The sequence below is a fragment of the Impatiens glandulifera genome, chromosome 6, assembly GCF_907164915.1.
Source record: "Impatiens glandulifera chromosome 6, dImpGla2.1, whole genome shotgun sequence".
Taxonomy (NCBI): domain Eukaryota; kingdom Viridiplantae; phylum Streptophyta; class Magnoliopsida; order Ericales; family Balsaminaceae; genus Impatiens; species Impatiens glandulifera.
This window is the reverse complement of record NC_061867.1, coordinates 37176303-37193344: the sequence shown is the minus strand read 5'-3', so window position 1 is coordinate 37193344 and position 17042 is coordinate 37176303. Positions and strand designations below refer to the sequence as shown.

Genomic DNA, 17042 nt, shown 5'->3' with positions numbered 1-17042 from the left:
GACAACTATTTGAATCAAAATCCAATCTTAAAAGCTCAAAAACATCAATTTCAAAAAATCCAGATTTTCAAACCAATTTTTCATTTTTTTTTGCTTAAGGTTGATTTGATCAAAACTCTTTCAACTGAAAATTCCTACATCATCTATGAAGTGATTCTAAACAAAGAAATCACACAATTGAACCCTAGAACAGATCAAACTTGGGAAAATCTAATTTCAATCACAAATTGAATTACAATGGATTTGGAAGCTTACCAACAGTTGGAGAACACTCCAATGAAGTGTTAAAAGTTTTTCCAAAGCCTATATCAAAGCTTTGATCGCTGAAGAAGATTTTTACAAAAATTAGTTCTTGTCGGAATCTTGAATCATTGATATAAGTTGTAATATGTGATGATTGTTTGATAGAAGCTTAAACCCTAGGGAGTATTTATACTCAGCTAGGTCGGTTGAGGATGTCGAATTCAACTTCAATTTTGCATTTCAAACCTTATCCCTAATTATGTTCTTATCTTCAATAGTCTAATTTTAGGATAATATAGGAATTCTAGGCTTATGGGTAATGATGGAGAGGATAAGGCGTGTACGTGGATGAATTTTCAGAGGATAAGGACAAATGTAGACGGAGATAAGGCTTCCGAAAGAAATGACAGTCATCGATCGCATTTCTAGCGATCCCCTATATCGGAAAAGAAGACGGGTCAAAATGACAATGTTTTGTTTAACCGAAACGAGGCGTTTCAGCGTTCCATCACGTCGCATTTGGGCATTTTTGGCTAACGAGTTGACATCCCGTTAGTTGATTTCGCGTGGATGGGCGCGCGCGTGCCTCCGTTACAGCGGGGTGCATGGTGTCTTCCAGGACACTAAATCTGATGGTCTAGAATCCTGCTGAAATAATTAAACATAATTTCGGCTACACAGAATTATCAGTTTATATTTTTAGTAAAAGAGTTATTTGAAATTGAATTTTAATCTCTTTCTTGCGTTTTTTTCACCATAAATTCCACAAAAAAAAATTTAGAAACATAATAAATTATGTTCATTATTTTTCTTTTTGGATATTTTTGGTTATTTTGGGGTATTTATTTAATTGTGTTAAGCCATAAATTATACATAATTTATATTTAAAATCGTAATTAAATAATTTCAACCCTTCCTGGGTTTAATTTGGGTAAAATAAATACAATATTTTAACTTCAAATTATTTTGAATTTTTATTTAATTTTCCTAATTGGAGTTTAATTATCGTAATAATTAATCATAATTTGATTCTTAATCCCTCATTTGGATTATTTTAAATATAAAAATTCAAAATATTATTATAAATTGGAGTATGTCAAATTTTCATCTTTATAATTATATATAATATTATATATATATATATATATATCATTATTAACGCAAATATTTTTTTTAATGTTAGGATAAGAGATATAATTATTTTATTATATTTTTGGTTTGAGCATGAAAATTTTATATAATATATATTTATTCAAAATGTAACTTACAAATATGTATACATACCCCAAATTATAAAATTATTTCAACAATCATAACTAGTCTAGCAGTTAAACTATTAACATTTCATACTTAAGACCAGTGTTCGAATCCCCTAAAAGTAATTATTATTTGTGGGTGCGCGAACATTGGTCAATAAAGAAGAATCGAGAATGTCGACTTGAGTAATGCAAACATTGGTGATAAAATCTAAGCCTTCGTCCACGGAGGGTAAAACAAACATTAGTGAGAAAACTTAAAGGTTCGTCCACAGAGTGTGTTTAAAGCATAAATTCATGTCAAAAAGTGTAATCGAATATTGGGAATGTCGGTTTAAGTAAAATAAATATTGGTGAAAAACTATAAGCCTTCGTCCACAGAGGGTTAAGTAAAATAAACATTAGTGAGAAAACATAAAGGTTCGTCAACGGAGATTGATTCAAGGTCTAAGATCATGTCAAAAGGTGTAATCGAATGCTTAAAAATACATCCCTGAAGACCCCAAAATTCTTCCACAGAGGTGAGCCAAAGCCAAAATGCATAGCTGAATTCTTGAAGAATGATTTGGGTTAATAATGTATCATTAAAAGATAATTTAGATAATATATATAGGCTTAAAAGATTTTAATAATGCATTTTTTTTTATTAAAATTATTAATTATTTATATATATATAATCCATAAAATATAATAAATATTTGATATTTTAATTTATAATTATCCTATGTATATTTAAAAAATATATATATAAATTAGAAAAAAAATTAAAAATATGTTAAGTTTTTAAAGTAATTGAAAATTCTTTTTAATTTATTTATTATTATAAAAAACAAAATAAGAAAAAACATTTTAGAATTGACGAAAACAAAATAAATATTAATATATATATATATATATATATATAATATTATTAAACAAAAGAGACTGAAATAAAAAATATAAAAAAATGTTTGCTAAAAATAAAAATAGTTAAACAAATTAATAAAAATATTTAAATTAAAAATATTAAAAATATATTTAACTATGTTAAGCTTTAAATTTATTGAAAAATGTATTTAAGACAATAAAAAAAACAAATTATGATACTTGATGTTTTATTACCACATATTTGTTTTATTCAATTTATTTATTTATTTTTTTTATTTTTGATAAATATTAATTCTTACTAAATTTAGTTATTAAATAATCAAAATTATTATAAATATAAAAATATAAAAAACTTAAGTGAATTAGTTAGATAATTTTTAAATATTTTTTATTTTTTCAAATAACTATATATAAAAATAAAGAATATTATAACAAGTAAAATTTTAAATAATTTGATCCAAAATTAAATGTTTAATAATTTATTTTTTTAAATTACTTTTCTTCTCCGCTAATAAATATCGTCGATTTATATGATTGATTCGTGTGCATTATATCTTTTTTTTTTAGAGTTTTTTCAAACTTTATATAGTCTAAATTTAAAAATATGAATAAACATTAAATTTTGATTGAATTTAATTTTACAAATTAAAACAAATTCAAATATTCGAATAATATTATTATAAATAATATTTTGTTTATATATATAAAATGTGTAAATGCAATAAATTCTCAATGCAGCAGCAATCATCTTCTTCCATTTCTTCGTCGACATTTTTAGCTTTTCCGATTCAAGATCCTAGTCATAATTCTCTTTCAATCTCCTAAACGCAGTAGCAATCATCCGTTCAAAGCTCTTAAGCGCGACCTCAATTCAATAGGCCATGACAGCCTCCACACACCTATCATCTTTTTTAATGCGGTTCTCATAATTTGCGTCAACGGAAATTATGATAGAAATAAAATGATAAATTAAAATATGTAGCAAATTAATTGTAGTCTATCATACAAATGACTAGGATTGCGTTGACGCAAACTGTACTTTGCGTTGACGCAAACTATAGCAACCGTAATGAAGAAGATGAGAGGTGCGTATAATGTGACGGAGGCTTCCATGATTCTGTTGAATTGAGGTCACGCTTGAGAGCTTTGAATTGATGGAGTCGTCGGGGTCCTCGGGGAGAGCCTTACTACAGTTCTGCATAAGATGCAGACGTCGGTGCTGAAGACGTCGTCGGGAGGGGAATCGTCCGCGTTGCTTTGCTTGGAGAGTCAGAGTAGCGTCATTGATGGGGGGAGAAGGAGAGAGAAAGAAAAGAAGAAGGGAAGAAGAAAAATATATTAAAAACAATTTGGTGTTTTTCCAAGAGTAAAAAATTATTTTTGCAAAAACTAACTATTTAGGGTAGGTTATTTTTGGAATTTGCCCTATTTAGAGGGTTATTTCATCAAATTTCTCGAATCAGCTGCACCTAAGCATTCTTTTGCTGGCCCGCACTGTAATTTTCTGTAGAACCCTTCTAAGTTCACAATTCAGAATCTGAAGATCTTTACTCCGACTAGGGCACAAACCTTCGAAGGTCGAAAATGTCTATTCAGACAGGCAAATTGATGCCGAATCTGGACCAGAACAGCACAAAGCTCCTCAACCTCACTGTCCTTCAGAGGATGGATCCCCACATCGAAGAGATCTTAATTACTTCCGCCCATGTTACATTTTACGAATTCAACGTAGACCTTAACCAATGGGTTAGTTCTCACTTTCTTCTTCCCCTTCCGCTGTTCTCAATTAGTGATACGGATAACATTTTTCTGTATCCTTGCTATGTGTACGATAGGTTCTTGGATGCTTAAGTTAACATTAGGACTATTTGTAAACATGTTTTTTGTTCCTTTTCCTTTTCTGGATCTGTTCCTTTTGTAAATTTGGACATGTTATGTTTAGTTTAGGGTGAATTCGTGAAAACAGATTATATTTTTCAAAACTTTAAAACCAAAGTCGCAAATAAGAAAAACTTGGAAAAAATAACTATTGTTGGCTGCCTAAATATTGTTCATTTGTTACAAACTTGGGATGATTGATTCTACCATAAAAAAAAATCACAACTGTATATTCATTACAAAAATTGCTTCTCATATTTTCTGTTGGCACTTTCTAAGTTTTATTAATCGTTAGAATCCCATATCTTTATTCTTGTGCAGAGTCGCAAAGATGTCGAAGGGTCTCTATTTGTTGTAAAGAGGTACATCTTTAGCTTTGTCATCTAAATTCTGTCAAACTAAATTATGAACACGCTTGTAGGATTTCAATTAAACAGCAAACTTACTGTTTTTCCTTACATTAACCCGAAAAAAAAAAACCAAGGCCATTAACTGTGCTTTGCTGTACCTACTATCAAGAAACAGTTTAAAGTTATTAATTGTCTTAGCCCTAATTAGACAACATTTGAAAGATTATGTTTTGTTAAATAAGGAACTGAAGTTGACTCAGCTGTACCTAGTCAGTGCCACATGGTGACTAAATCACCAACTCCTGTAAGGCAGCCTATGTTAGGCATTTAGCTTATTATAGATAATTTTCCATCTAAAGGTTGCTATTGTTAAGGAACTTGATGCTTATCATGTGCTAATAATGTTGTATAACTCAACATTGTAATTATTCAATCAATCTATACAAAAAGGGCATAGATTCTTCTCCAAGTCTTACTTTATTGTTCCAAGCTAAATCCTTACACAATTTGATTACAACTGGTTGTCTCTCTCTTGCCAAGTGTCCCTCTTTGTGATCCACTTACATATAAGAGCATTGTTAGTGCCTTACAGTTCTCGTACTTACTCCACCAAACTATCTTTTGATTCCAAACATGATTGTTAGATTATTAAGTCACCTTAAAATTCTCATTGGAGCAACAACCAAACTCATTCCACGCTATCTCCAGCACATTTCGCTTCTTGGATTACTACTTTGCCCAATATCGTCACTTACACTGACTTTTTTTTCTAACGTTAAGTACCAATGGTTATTATATTTTTCTTGACGATAATAAACTCCACGACATAACAAGTGGTTGTGCTCTCCAACATTGAATCATAGTATCAGATACTAGCTCAAGCCACTTTTGCGATTTCTATCTGGTGAAATTCATGTTCACATGATGACTACCCCAATGTTGTGGTTCTAGAATATTGGTGTTGTATTTCTTAGTGTGAAATTCTCACCCGAGATCTTCAATTTGTCCATGAGCAGATGACACTGAGACCCTTCTTATTCATTGTATTTCCACCCAAGATTTAAATTGATCATATTCTCACGTAGGTCTCATCCCCTAATCCTTTTGCATTCCTTCATGACAAGCTTACAGTGTTTCTCCCCATTTCGCTTGTAGAAGGATGTTAAAGAAGGGGCTTAAGTGTAACTCAGTCATACCTAGATAGTGCCACGTGTCTACTAAGTGACCAAACCTACTAAGGAAACTCTCGTTTGACAATTGGTAGCGATAAATTTTCGGTGTAAAGGTTCCTATTTTTATGGAGCTTGATGTTGTAAAAAGTAGCACAAACACAACATTGTTCACTCAATCTATATAAAGAACAACACAAATCCTTCTTTAAGTCTTAATTTATTTTCTGCAAACAATTAACACAACAAACGGTTGACACAATAGAGCTTATCACCCAGTTTAGCATATTTCTTGAAGCCTTTAATTGTTTCGACTGAGATTCCTCTATCCTACCACACTATTTCCATCATGCACATTTATTTTTTGCTTTTTTGCAAGTTGGTATTTTGGAATTCTATTTGTTTAACGTTACTATTTTATTGTTGTTATGTTACTCATGTCATAGTATTTAAGTTTATCCCATTGGCGTTGCAGGAACACTCAACCACGATTCCAATTTATTGTTATGAACAGGAGAAACACAGGTTTTGGTTGCTAATATTCATATTTCTTGTACTTGACTTTTGTTGGTTTCATCATGAATCATGCGTCTGGTAGACCTTGAATTAGAATTAGGTCTAAAACCTTGTAATACATATTCAATAATAAATGAAGACGCTAGAATTTGAGATGAGAAGAGAAGAGAAATGAGCTCTGAATGTAGACATAGTTGTCAATAGCGCCCGTAGCTATAGCGAATAGCGTAGCGTAGCGCCTACTTGTAGCTATAAGGGGCTATAGGCTACACACTTTCAAATAGCACCGTTTTTATCGCTATAACCCATATAGTGCCAAAGCTATTGCCCTTATACCGACGCTTTTAAAAAAAAATATAATATTAATGATTTGACTCTTCATATCCCCAAAATTTCAAAAAATTATTTTGACTCTTCCTCTTCTCAATCTTCTTTTTCCTTCTTTTATTTTCTTATTACTTTTTTTCTTTGAAGCCTTTTTCAATTCTTTTCTCTTCTTCCCTGTAATCATATTTATACTTTTCTTATCTTCTCTTCTTTTCTCTAACCTTTTCTAGTCTATTCTTTCCTCTACAAGAAAATGATGACAATAAATTTTAGATTATGCTTTGAACTTTTTCTAATTTAAGAATTGATGGTTTGTGATGTTTTTTATTTTTGATATTTACATGTTTTTTACGCTATATTTTCAAATAGCCCTCGCTACGCTATTCGCTTTACGCTATAGCCATGAAAAGCTTTGGCGCTATTTATCGCTATACGCTATTAACAACTATGAATGTAGATGAGAAAGAGAATACCTAGGTGAGAATCCAACTAGATGGGTAGAGAGGATCCTTGAGGAGAGATATAATTTTCAACTAAACATTCCACACCTAACTTTGTGCCTTATTTATAATAAAATGCTAATAATGTTTGTGGGCTACATGCTTAATCTGTTGTCCCATTTTTCGCGAGAACCATAGATTGTGTCATACTAGTTCTCCTTTAATTCTAAAATAAAAATAAAATGCTAATCAACTTCTTATTAACTAAATTAAACATTAATCGAAACCCTCTCATATCAAAAGGCCCTCCTACACCACTTGTTCGACCTCAAACAAGATTCAACCGCCAAGGATTGAGGTAAGCGGGGAAGTAAGCCTCCATCTAGTTAATTAACATATGGTGGCTCCTCGAGGAGGTCGGGCTCAACCAATTCCATACACATCATGTGTGCACCCGTGTTGCAGTTGAAACATAGGTTGTTACGTCTTTTATCGTCATCTAGTCCAAATATTTCCTTGTGTTCCCTTGGGTGTTTTTCTTTATCTGAAATCCCTCATTGTTTTCGCCTTTTCCTTGTATATGTGAGCCCCTTTATAGTTCCACTCTTGGTTTATGTAATATGTGAGCCGCTTTATTTGTCGAATAACCTTGTTTCTCTATTGCCTCACATACCACTTGAAGCTTGAGATTTGTTCCATTTAGCTTAATCTGTTGTCCCATTTTTCGCGAGAACCATAGATTGTGTCATACTAGTTCTCCTTTAATTCTAAAATAAAAATAAAATGCTAATCAACTTCTTATTAACTAAATTAAACATTAATCGAAACCCTCTCATATCAAAAGGCCCTCCTACACCACTTGTTCGACCTCAAACAAGATTCAACCGCCAAGGATTGAGGTAAGCGGGGAAGTAAGCCTCCATCTAGTTAATTAACATATGGTGGCTCCTCGAGGAGGTCGGGCTCAACCAATTCCATACACATCATGTGTGCACCCGTGTTGCAGTTGAAACATAGGTTGTTACGTCTTTTATCGTCATCTAGTCCAAATATTTCCTTGTGTTCCCTTGGGTGTTTTTCTTTATCTGAAATCCCTCATTGTTTTCGCCTTTTCCTTGTATATGTGAGCCCCTTTATAGTTCCACTCTTGGTTTATGTAATATGTGAGCCGCTTTATTTGTCGAATAACCTTGTTTCTCTATTGCCTCACATACCACTTGAAGCTTGAGATTTGTTCTTTCTTGAAGTTCGGCCATTCCCATTCGCATCTACAACATTAGTTGGTTTTTGAATTCAAATCGGATTTGCTATATATTCCTTCAATCCATTAAGGTATCTCTTAATCCTATACTCTTAAATCTGAAAGTTTATACAATATCTTAATATAACATAACATACTCTTGCATCGTGGCCCTTACCTGTTTCAGATCATTCCACTCATTTAATGGATCATCAAATGCACTCGACCCAAACTCTTGAAGAACCAACTGCTTCAACTCCCTCTAGGACAGAACTGTACCCTGATTTCTCGTAAGTAACTGTGAACTGAACCATCGGCAAGCAACACCCTCCAAATTAGTTGTGGAAAAAGGAATCTATTGCCCTCTCCCACCGTATTGTCGATCTTAAAGAACATATGTACCTCATATATCCATCCATCTACATCGTCTTCGTCAAATTTCGGGAAGTACATCTTGTACAATATTTCGGATGTACATTTACATTTAGTGTTTCACTTCTCTTATTGATCAATTTTTCCTTACCACAATCATGAGCGAGTTATCACATCATCTATCAAAGCCACCATCAACTCCAATTTTGAAAAATGCTATCATATTCCTGAAATTTTAAGCGCAACTCTTTCATCTCACTTTCCATTCTCGGTTCCACCAATTGATCAATCTAAATGTGTCTAAATCGACTGCCTGCTTAACAACAATATACCTAATCTCCAAATTCCGTTAGGAAACTAACTTCAACAATATAGGAGTTCTATTTTTAATATCCAATTAGTAAGCTGGAGCTCTCATATTGAATTCAAATCAACAATTTTCACATATAATAATCTTAGAGTTCAATCGTTCTATTGCACTTCTAGTCGTGATTCCGTTCTACTCAAAATCAACAGGAATGACTGTGATAGAATGGTGATATATAATTTGTTACTTTCTTCTCATTCCATGTCGGTTCAGCCAAAATCCACGTTGTTTGTCTGAGTTGACATGTTCTTGTTGTTCGTGATTCCACCAGAATTCGCATCGTCTTTTTGTGTTGACCTTCTCAGATGTCGTCGCAATCTAGCCGCAGTTCTATCGCAACAAGAATCACAGGTTGCCGCAATCCTAAATCTGTCCGCGATTGAGAATCGCGTTTTCGTAAATTTGTTTGCTATGTGATTCCGCAGGAACAATTACAGATGCTATTTTCAATAGTGTTTTCTTCTGAATTTCTTCACGAAACTTGTTATGAAACTTAAAACTTCTCCTTATGATTCCGCAGAAGCAATCAGAAATTTTTCCTTGAGGTTCTGCTGCATCAATCTGAAAATTTTCCTTAGGGTTCCGCTACAGATATGTGAAACTTTTCCTCACGAAACTGCTTCAAACTAGCAATCGATCTTCTTCATGCACATGGAACAAATGCTTGGATACCAGTGATAGACCTTGAACTAGAATTAGGCCTATAACATTGAATTACATATTACACTGTGAAGATGCTAGAATTTGAAATGAGAAGAGAACTGATATCTTAATGCACTGAGAGCACTCTAGGACTCTAGAGATGAGAAAGAGATTCCCTAGGTGAGGAGAGAATCCTTGAGGAAAGAGAATTTTCCACTAAACATTCCACATCTAACTTTTGCAACTTGATGCCTTATTTTCGTAAACTGCTGATCAACTTCTTACTAAAGAAATTAACCGCTAACTGATTCCCCTCCCGTATCAGCAATTTGTTAACCGTTGATAACCCTTTCTAAAAGTCAAAATCAAACTAATTAACATTTTCTTAGTTTAGATTTAATAGTAAAATAGTATACGTGGCTTAGCATATCGTTTTAATAAACAAGGACGACTGAATTACTCAATTTTAGAGGGGGTGATTTAAGTGTTACTTTGTGACTTAACATGTATGCATTATGGGTTAGAGTAGGAGTGAGAATCCCACCCCCAAAATCTACCTACCTTTATTCAATGTATGTGATCTGTTTGGATATAGAGTCGGATATGAATATTGATTTCATATAATCTTTTTAAACTTTTTTTTTGGATTCTTTTGCTCAAGTAACTGAATCACGTGGAACTGATTAATTGATTTATCTTCTTGAAAGCTTAATATATAAGAGTTATATACAGTTCTCGCCTACACTTCTTTATAAGGTATTTACTAATTTAAGTCAGTTTAAACTAATTATTTACGTCAATATGTAATTACAACTTTACTATTAGTCTAATTATTTTAGTAATGTTTTGTTACTAAGGCATGTGTATTTTCTATGCACTAGACAATGTGCAGTGTTTGATATATGAAATTACAAATTTGTAAAAAAAAGGTAACATATTGGGTTGGATATCAAAAAAACTGATGAATATACCATATATCCACTTCTACCGCTATTCTCGTTGATATATGGCCGATATGATATTACAATTGTATAACCTATTAATGATTTCATAATTGCTTTACTTAAAAACCGAACTGCGAACATCCCTAAATTATAGTGTTGTGATGCTAGAATTCAAATCTACGACTTTTTGAAGAATTGAAGTGTGGAAATGATAGTTTGAAAACTATATAAACAATAAGAAACAAAAATGTGCATATACTGAACATAATAAAAAAAGGTAGTTAACACTAATGAGGGAAAATAAAGTGGGTTGACTTGGTCATGCAGAAACAAGACCTCAAACAACTCCATTGAGATAAAATGATGGTTTGCATGTAGAAAGATATTGACATTAACATGTTTAGAGGTTGTTAGGAGCTTTATAATAACATGATAGTTTCATTTACACATGCAAAAGAGTGGAGCATCATGATAAAACATAATTCATATGAACGACCCTATATATTGATAACAACTTTTGTTAAGTTAATGATTGAATTGGTTGTTTCCCGTGAACAGAAAATCTGATTGAGGATCTTCTTGGAGATTTTGAATATGAAGTTCAAGTTCCCTATTTATTGTATCGCAATGCAGCTGAAGAGGTTAATGGAATATGGTTCTATAACTCACGTGAATGTGAAGAAATTGCTAGTCTTTTCAATAGGTATTGTTTCTTCTTCATGTTCTTAGTATGAAAACAATTTGGAGAAATGTTGTTTTTGGGTTCGTTACTAGAGGAAATCTATCAATACAGATGTTATTCATGGTTCACTATCAACATAATTCTTGAGGATCGTAAACTATATGTTCAATTTTTTTTGAATTGTGGATAGCCATTGATTAAGTATATTTCAAATTGTAGAAAACAAAAGATAATTTTTATTATTGAGAAATTTTGGTGGGTATCTTTGGCTTCCAAAGCTCCTTCCAAGGATAGTGCTCCACATTTCCATTCACAATAAATCATATCCACTTTTCTCCAGATCATTTTATCAAAAACATCAAAAGAAAAATCTACTACATAGGAAACCAATTGAGACTATGAAACACATTTGACTCAATAATACTTCAAAACCCCATATTGAGCTAGGTTCTTTATTTTTTTTTTGGACAAATCAAGAATTCAAGTAATACTTCATCCATTAACTTGAGATGACTCTTTTCACTGTCTAAAATTTTTCAATTCATGTACAGTAGGCAAGGTAGAACATAGTTGCCTTTTAAATTTGATCTAATTATACTTCAAGTTAACTTGATATAAGATAAGACTAATATAATGAAATAACATTAAAGTATTAATATTTAGTATATTTTCATGCTTGATGATGAACATATTCTTTTGGAACTAGAGTTGCTTATGACACACGTTTTTTTTTTGCTTCTCCTTGTTCAGGATTTTGAGTGCATACTCTAAGGTGCCTCCAAAAGCAAATGTATTCTCCACCAAAAGGTAATAGAAGCTTCAAAAGTGAAATTCCGATTCTTAATTGGAAGAGTTATTATGTCTTGTTGTATATTTTCATCTGTAGATATTGTTCAAATTCTGTTTTCTATAAGTAGTAATAGATTGTTATAAAGAGTGTCTGGAATTACACTGCCTAAGATGTTCAGTTTCTTTAAATTGAAACCTTTTTTTAGACAAGAAATAGTCGTTCTTATATATGTTATCCAGGGAGTTTGAGGAGCTAGAAGCAGTCCCCACCACAGCATTGATTGAAGGACCACCTGAACTATCCTTGGCACATCCCTCTACTGCTGATGCATCAGAAGATTCATCGTTTATGAACTTCTTTAGCGTACGTATTCTACAGTATTAATGGATAATCTTAAATCTGGATTCATATTAATATTTCACAAATTTGATTTACTTTTTTCAATATTGGAATCTTATTCTGGTGTATACCTTCCCTTAGTGAGAACATATATGACTCTATCCGTTTGCATAGGTCATTGTTCAAGTTCTTCTCAATAAATAGTCTTCAATGAGTAAGATTTTCCTGGTTTTCTTCAATGAGTATTGGATATTGAGAGGTATATTTAACTTTCAACAAATCAAAATGAATTGACAGTTTTCTTAACCTAGAGAGCTGTGGATATTGATCCTTAAAATCAAATTGCAACTTTATTACAACAATTTTAGTATCCGTCAATCTGATCAACTTACTTTAATGATCGCCTCATTTGAATTGAACTAGTTAATAATTAGTGCTAATATCAATCTTTAATGTTAATACTAATTTGTTCCATGGTTGACTAGTTAGTTAATACTGACATCAATCTTTACCTTTATTTTTCTGGAAAATGAAGCTGCACAATAGTAGATGAAGATTAGCAACAAGATTATTTTGGTGTTTGATGTATTTGGGAATATTTTATTTGAAATGTTTGCAATTGATTAAACAAAGGAAAAAAGTTTATGATTATTTGTTTTCTTTGTTTTAAAAGAATGGGTAGCTTTATTCAGTGACTCAATTGTTCTTATTTACGTCCATTACAAGATGCTTTTGGTTACTCCATGATCTTTTCTCTCTCTTAGATTTGTATCATATATTGTTTGATTTTAGAATTGATAGTGTAAAAACAAATAAGAACTATTTGATTGAGTTTTGAAGAGAAAGATTAACGGATAATCGATTGAATACATGATGTTACAATCGTTTATGTATTTAGAAGCGTAATGCCTAAAAAGTGTGAAAAACAGCATATTAATCGAAGACCTGATTTTTCTATCGTGGCTTACCTTTGACTTGAATCTCGTAAAAAAGAGTTAAAGTCGATAGGACGCTCCTCGGAGGTCATTTCGACTTAAACAAATGAGATGAAAACGATATTGCCAATGTCTTTTCTTTTTAGACTAGTTTTGACTTTTTATAGTCGCGCTACTCTGTTTTCTCCAATAGAAACCAAGAATGAAAATGTTGCATTATAGAAACGCAAATGGGAGGGATTCCATTTTGGTTCGATTGCACATATGTGATGAAAATCTTTTAACATGGTGTAGAAGAAAACAGTTTGTGGTACCAAAAAGTAGCATTGAGAAAAATATAGAACTGGCATCCTGTGAAGGAATATGGATTAAAAAGATTCTCAGTGAGTTCCAACTTTTTCCTAATCAGCCATTGAAACTGCTAGGTGACAACCAAGCCGCCATCCTAAAAAATCCACTATATCATGATAGAACCAAGCACATTGAAAACGAAACACTTTATAGTTTTATACATGACAAGTTGCAAGCAGAAACATGGAACTATCATACTTTTCATTAAGACTCCAAGTAGCTGACATACTCATGAAGGCGGTTCCGCGAACCACATTCGAGGGATTAAAAAGCAAGTTGAGTTTATACAACATGTACAAACCAACTTGAGGGGAGTATAGAAATGTCTAAGCAAAATCAAGGAAAATTGATATGCAGACGTTAATTAAGCTAATAATGGGCAGATTGATTGACTGAGAAAGATTAAGCACAGAGTAAGGGATTTGAATTATTCTATTTTTCATTTCCCTACATAAATGATTGTAGTACAAGTAGTAACATATCTCTTGTATAAATAACATCTAGTGCATATATTGAAACACATCATAAACTTCTCTTTGACATTATCTCTTCTCCAATTCATTCTAACTGATGACTGAATGAACATTGAGCATTTAGTGGTTCTTTAGAGTTTAGAAACTACTAGTATGCTTTGTATACGGGAGGGGCAGCTCTTGTGCAAAAACATGGATGGTTGTTTGTACTCGTTACTCTAGATTGGACATGTTGGGCTGTTTTCTTTTCAACTTTTGTTGTGTTGATGCAAAAATATCTACATGCGATATGTTTGAAAAACATGAGAATAATCTAAATTGTATTTCTTATCATGATCGAGTAAAAAAATTATATACAAAATGAATCACAAAAATTACACTAAAACTTGGATCATGATATAGAAAATAATTTATATACCAAATGAAACAAAAAAAAAAATCATAAAAGAAAAAAATATTAAAATCATGATCCACAAAAAATCTTATTAACTTTTTGTAATTTTTCAATAGTTTCGTGATTGAAATATTGGTTTCCACAAAAGCTAGTTAAATGCCTCCTTATTTACGGTTTGTTTTGTTTTGTTTACTTATTTTCTTGCATAAAAATTATTGCAGAGAGCTGTTAATATCGGACAAAATACTCCTGCTGTAGCTAGCTCTGGACAGCCGTATTATGTTCCAGCTCCCCCCTTATCTTCAAATGCAGCTGTTTCGATTCCCCCTCCTTCACAAGCCATGCAAGTTCCATCTCTTCCAATGTCATCTGCTCCTCCAATGCCCTTCAATGAAAATCAAGGTCTAATCAACAGTAATAGAATTGCCAATCTTGTGAAACCCTCTTCTTTTGTTGCACCGCCTTATACCTCGTCTGCTCCTCTACCCGTGCCTTCTCCATTGCCTATCACGTTGCATCTTGTTCCAAATCTGGATCGGCCACATGGAACTCCATTGCTCCAACCTTTTCCCCCACCAACACCATCACTATCACTTACACCTGGTTCTACCTCTTTAAATCATGCAGATATCAGCAGAGACACAGTCCGTAACGCACTTCTCGAACTTGTTCAGGTATTCCTAGTCATCTGATATTTATGAACTTTTTTCCTTATTGAGACTTGTTCATGCTATACGATCCAAATTGATCTCTGTTTGACCAAGTAGTGTCTGCATAACTCGTGTTTTAAGTTGCATTTAATAAAACTGAAAATTAATCGAGTCTCTTTATGACCAAGTAGTGTCTGCACAGTTTGTGTTTTAAGTTGTGTTTTATAAAACTAGAAATTAATTATTGAGTATTTTTATGACCAAATTGTGTGCATTTCTTGTGTTGTAAGTTGCTTTTGATAAAACTGAAAAGTAAGTGATGAATGTTAAATAATGAATTTTTAGTGTGGAATGAGTTAAGTATTGCTTAATAAACAAATGAAAGTATTTTAAATTTTATGTACTTATTATGTAGTTGGTTTGATGAATTGTGAAACTAATGTTGTGAAAGTATTTTAAGATTATTTTATACTTATAATTTCTCTGTGTTAGTTTCTAGTATTTAAAGTTTATTGTATACTAATGTGAAGTGAAACTAATGCTGATTAATTTCTGTGTTAAAATGATCTTTTAAATGTTTTTACTAATAACTGAGTTACATTCATAAATTACCAGATTAAGCTGGAGCTTCATTTGAAATGAATCTTAATAATTTAGTAATTTAAGTGACAATTATTAAATGATTTTGTATTTAGCAGTGTCTGCATATATGTTTAATCTTCTCTCTGTCAGTAGATTTTGCATTCAGGAATAATCAGAATGTCTATATAAAGCTAGATACTATATCAATGCACTGTCTTAAAAGAAAATGCTTGATCCATTTTGATTTGCAATTATTTGTACAGGACAATCAATTCATTGACATGTTTTACCAAGCATTGCTGAAGGTCCATCACTCGTGACGTCTTTCCAGATCGTGCCTTTCACCTGTTGAGTATAAGTGTTTTGCATATAATTGTTTTTTTGTACGTGTATATATTAGCTAAAAGAGAAAAAATCGCGAGATGAAAATTAGTCTTATCTTTGTTGAATCTTTTGTTATCATTTTCAGTTTTCTTTTATATTCAATTAGATCACCAATTGCAGTTTATTTATGACACTCTTTCTTTAACATTCTGCTGAATACCAACTGCTTCATCTTTGGAGTTTTATGTTCATGTGTAACATGAGTTTTATGTTCATGTGTTAGTTAATCTGATGCTAATTTTAACCTATCCACTTTGCTTCATCTTTGAAGTATGCATTTTTATTTTATTTTTTAAGTCCTACAAATATCTCCTTTTAAGTTTGGGAAGATTTTGATATTCCGTATATATATATAATATGAAAAATGATAGGGAGAGCGACGCAAGTGCAGCAACGCCACACTTGGCGTTGCTACACTTGGCAGTCGCCGTGTATGAGAGAAAAAAAAGTTGTTTTTAATTTTTTTTATTCCCTCACTTTCTTTCTCATTCTCTTCATTTTCGATTTATGGGTTTCAGAACTGTTTGTCTTCCGCGATTTTAGACTTTGGCGATTTTTTCTTCTACAATTTCGGACTTTGGTGTTTTCTTCTTTTTTTCGAGCTTTAAAAATGGTAAACCCTAAAATCAATGGCGAATAACAATGTTAGAGAACAACTAAAACTCTAAAATTGTTTACTTATACTTTTTAGTTAGTTTTTTTTTAAATACATTCAATTCCAACACTAAAAGAAGGTAAGTTCCCGAACATAATCATTATGTAGTTAGAGTTTTCTCGAACATGTCCATTTTCTAGAACTTGATTTAATATTTGGAAATTGTTTAGGGTTTAGGGTTTTAGTTGTTCGGGAA

The 17042-nt window shown here is 32.1% G+C and overlaps 1 protein-coding gene across 1 annotated transcript; it reads left to right on the top strand.

Annotated features, from left to right (window-relative positions):
- Nucleotides 1–3850: 3850 nt before the first annotated feature.
- On the top strand, nt 3851–16332 carry LOC124944093 (mRNA-decapping enzyme-like protein). The gene is made up of 8 exons (XM_047484555.1): nt 3851–4112; nt 4566–4606; nt 6239–6288; nt 11170–11314; nt 12044–12100; nt 12323–12446; nt 14797–15249; nt 16071–16332. Exons 1-8 carry the CDS (start codon nt 3951–3953, stop codon nt 16125–16127), a joined length of 1089 nt encoding a protein of 362 aa, XP_047340511.1. The 5' UTR covers nt 3851–3950; the 3' UTR covers nt 16128–16332.
- Nucleotides 16333–17042: the final 710 nt, after the last annotated feature.

Coding starts and splice junctions, on each gene's coding strand:
- LOC124944093 (XM_047484555.1), top strand. CDS start 3,951: ATGTCTATTCAGACAGGCAAATTGATGCCGAATCTGGACCAGAACAGC. Junction 6,289..11,169: donor TATGAACAGGAGAAACACAG/GTTTTGGTTGCT, acceptor TCCCGTGAACAG/AAAATCTGATTGAGGATCTT. Junction 12,447..14,796: donor CGTTTATGAACTTCTTTAGC/GTACGTATTCTA, acceptor AAATTATTGCAG/AGAGCTGTTAATATCGGACA.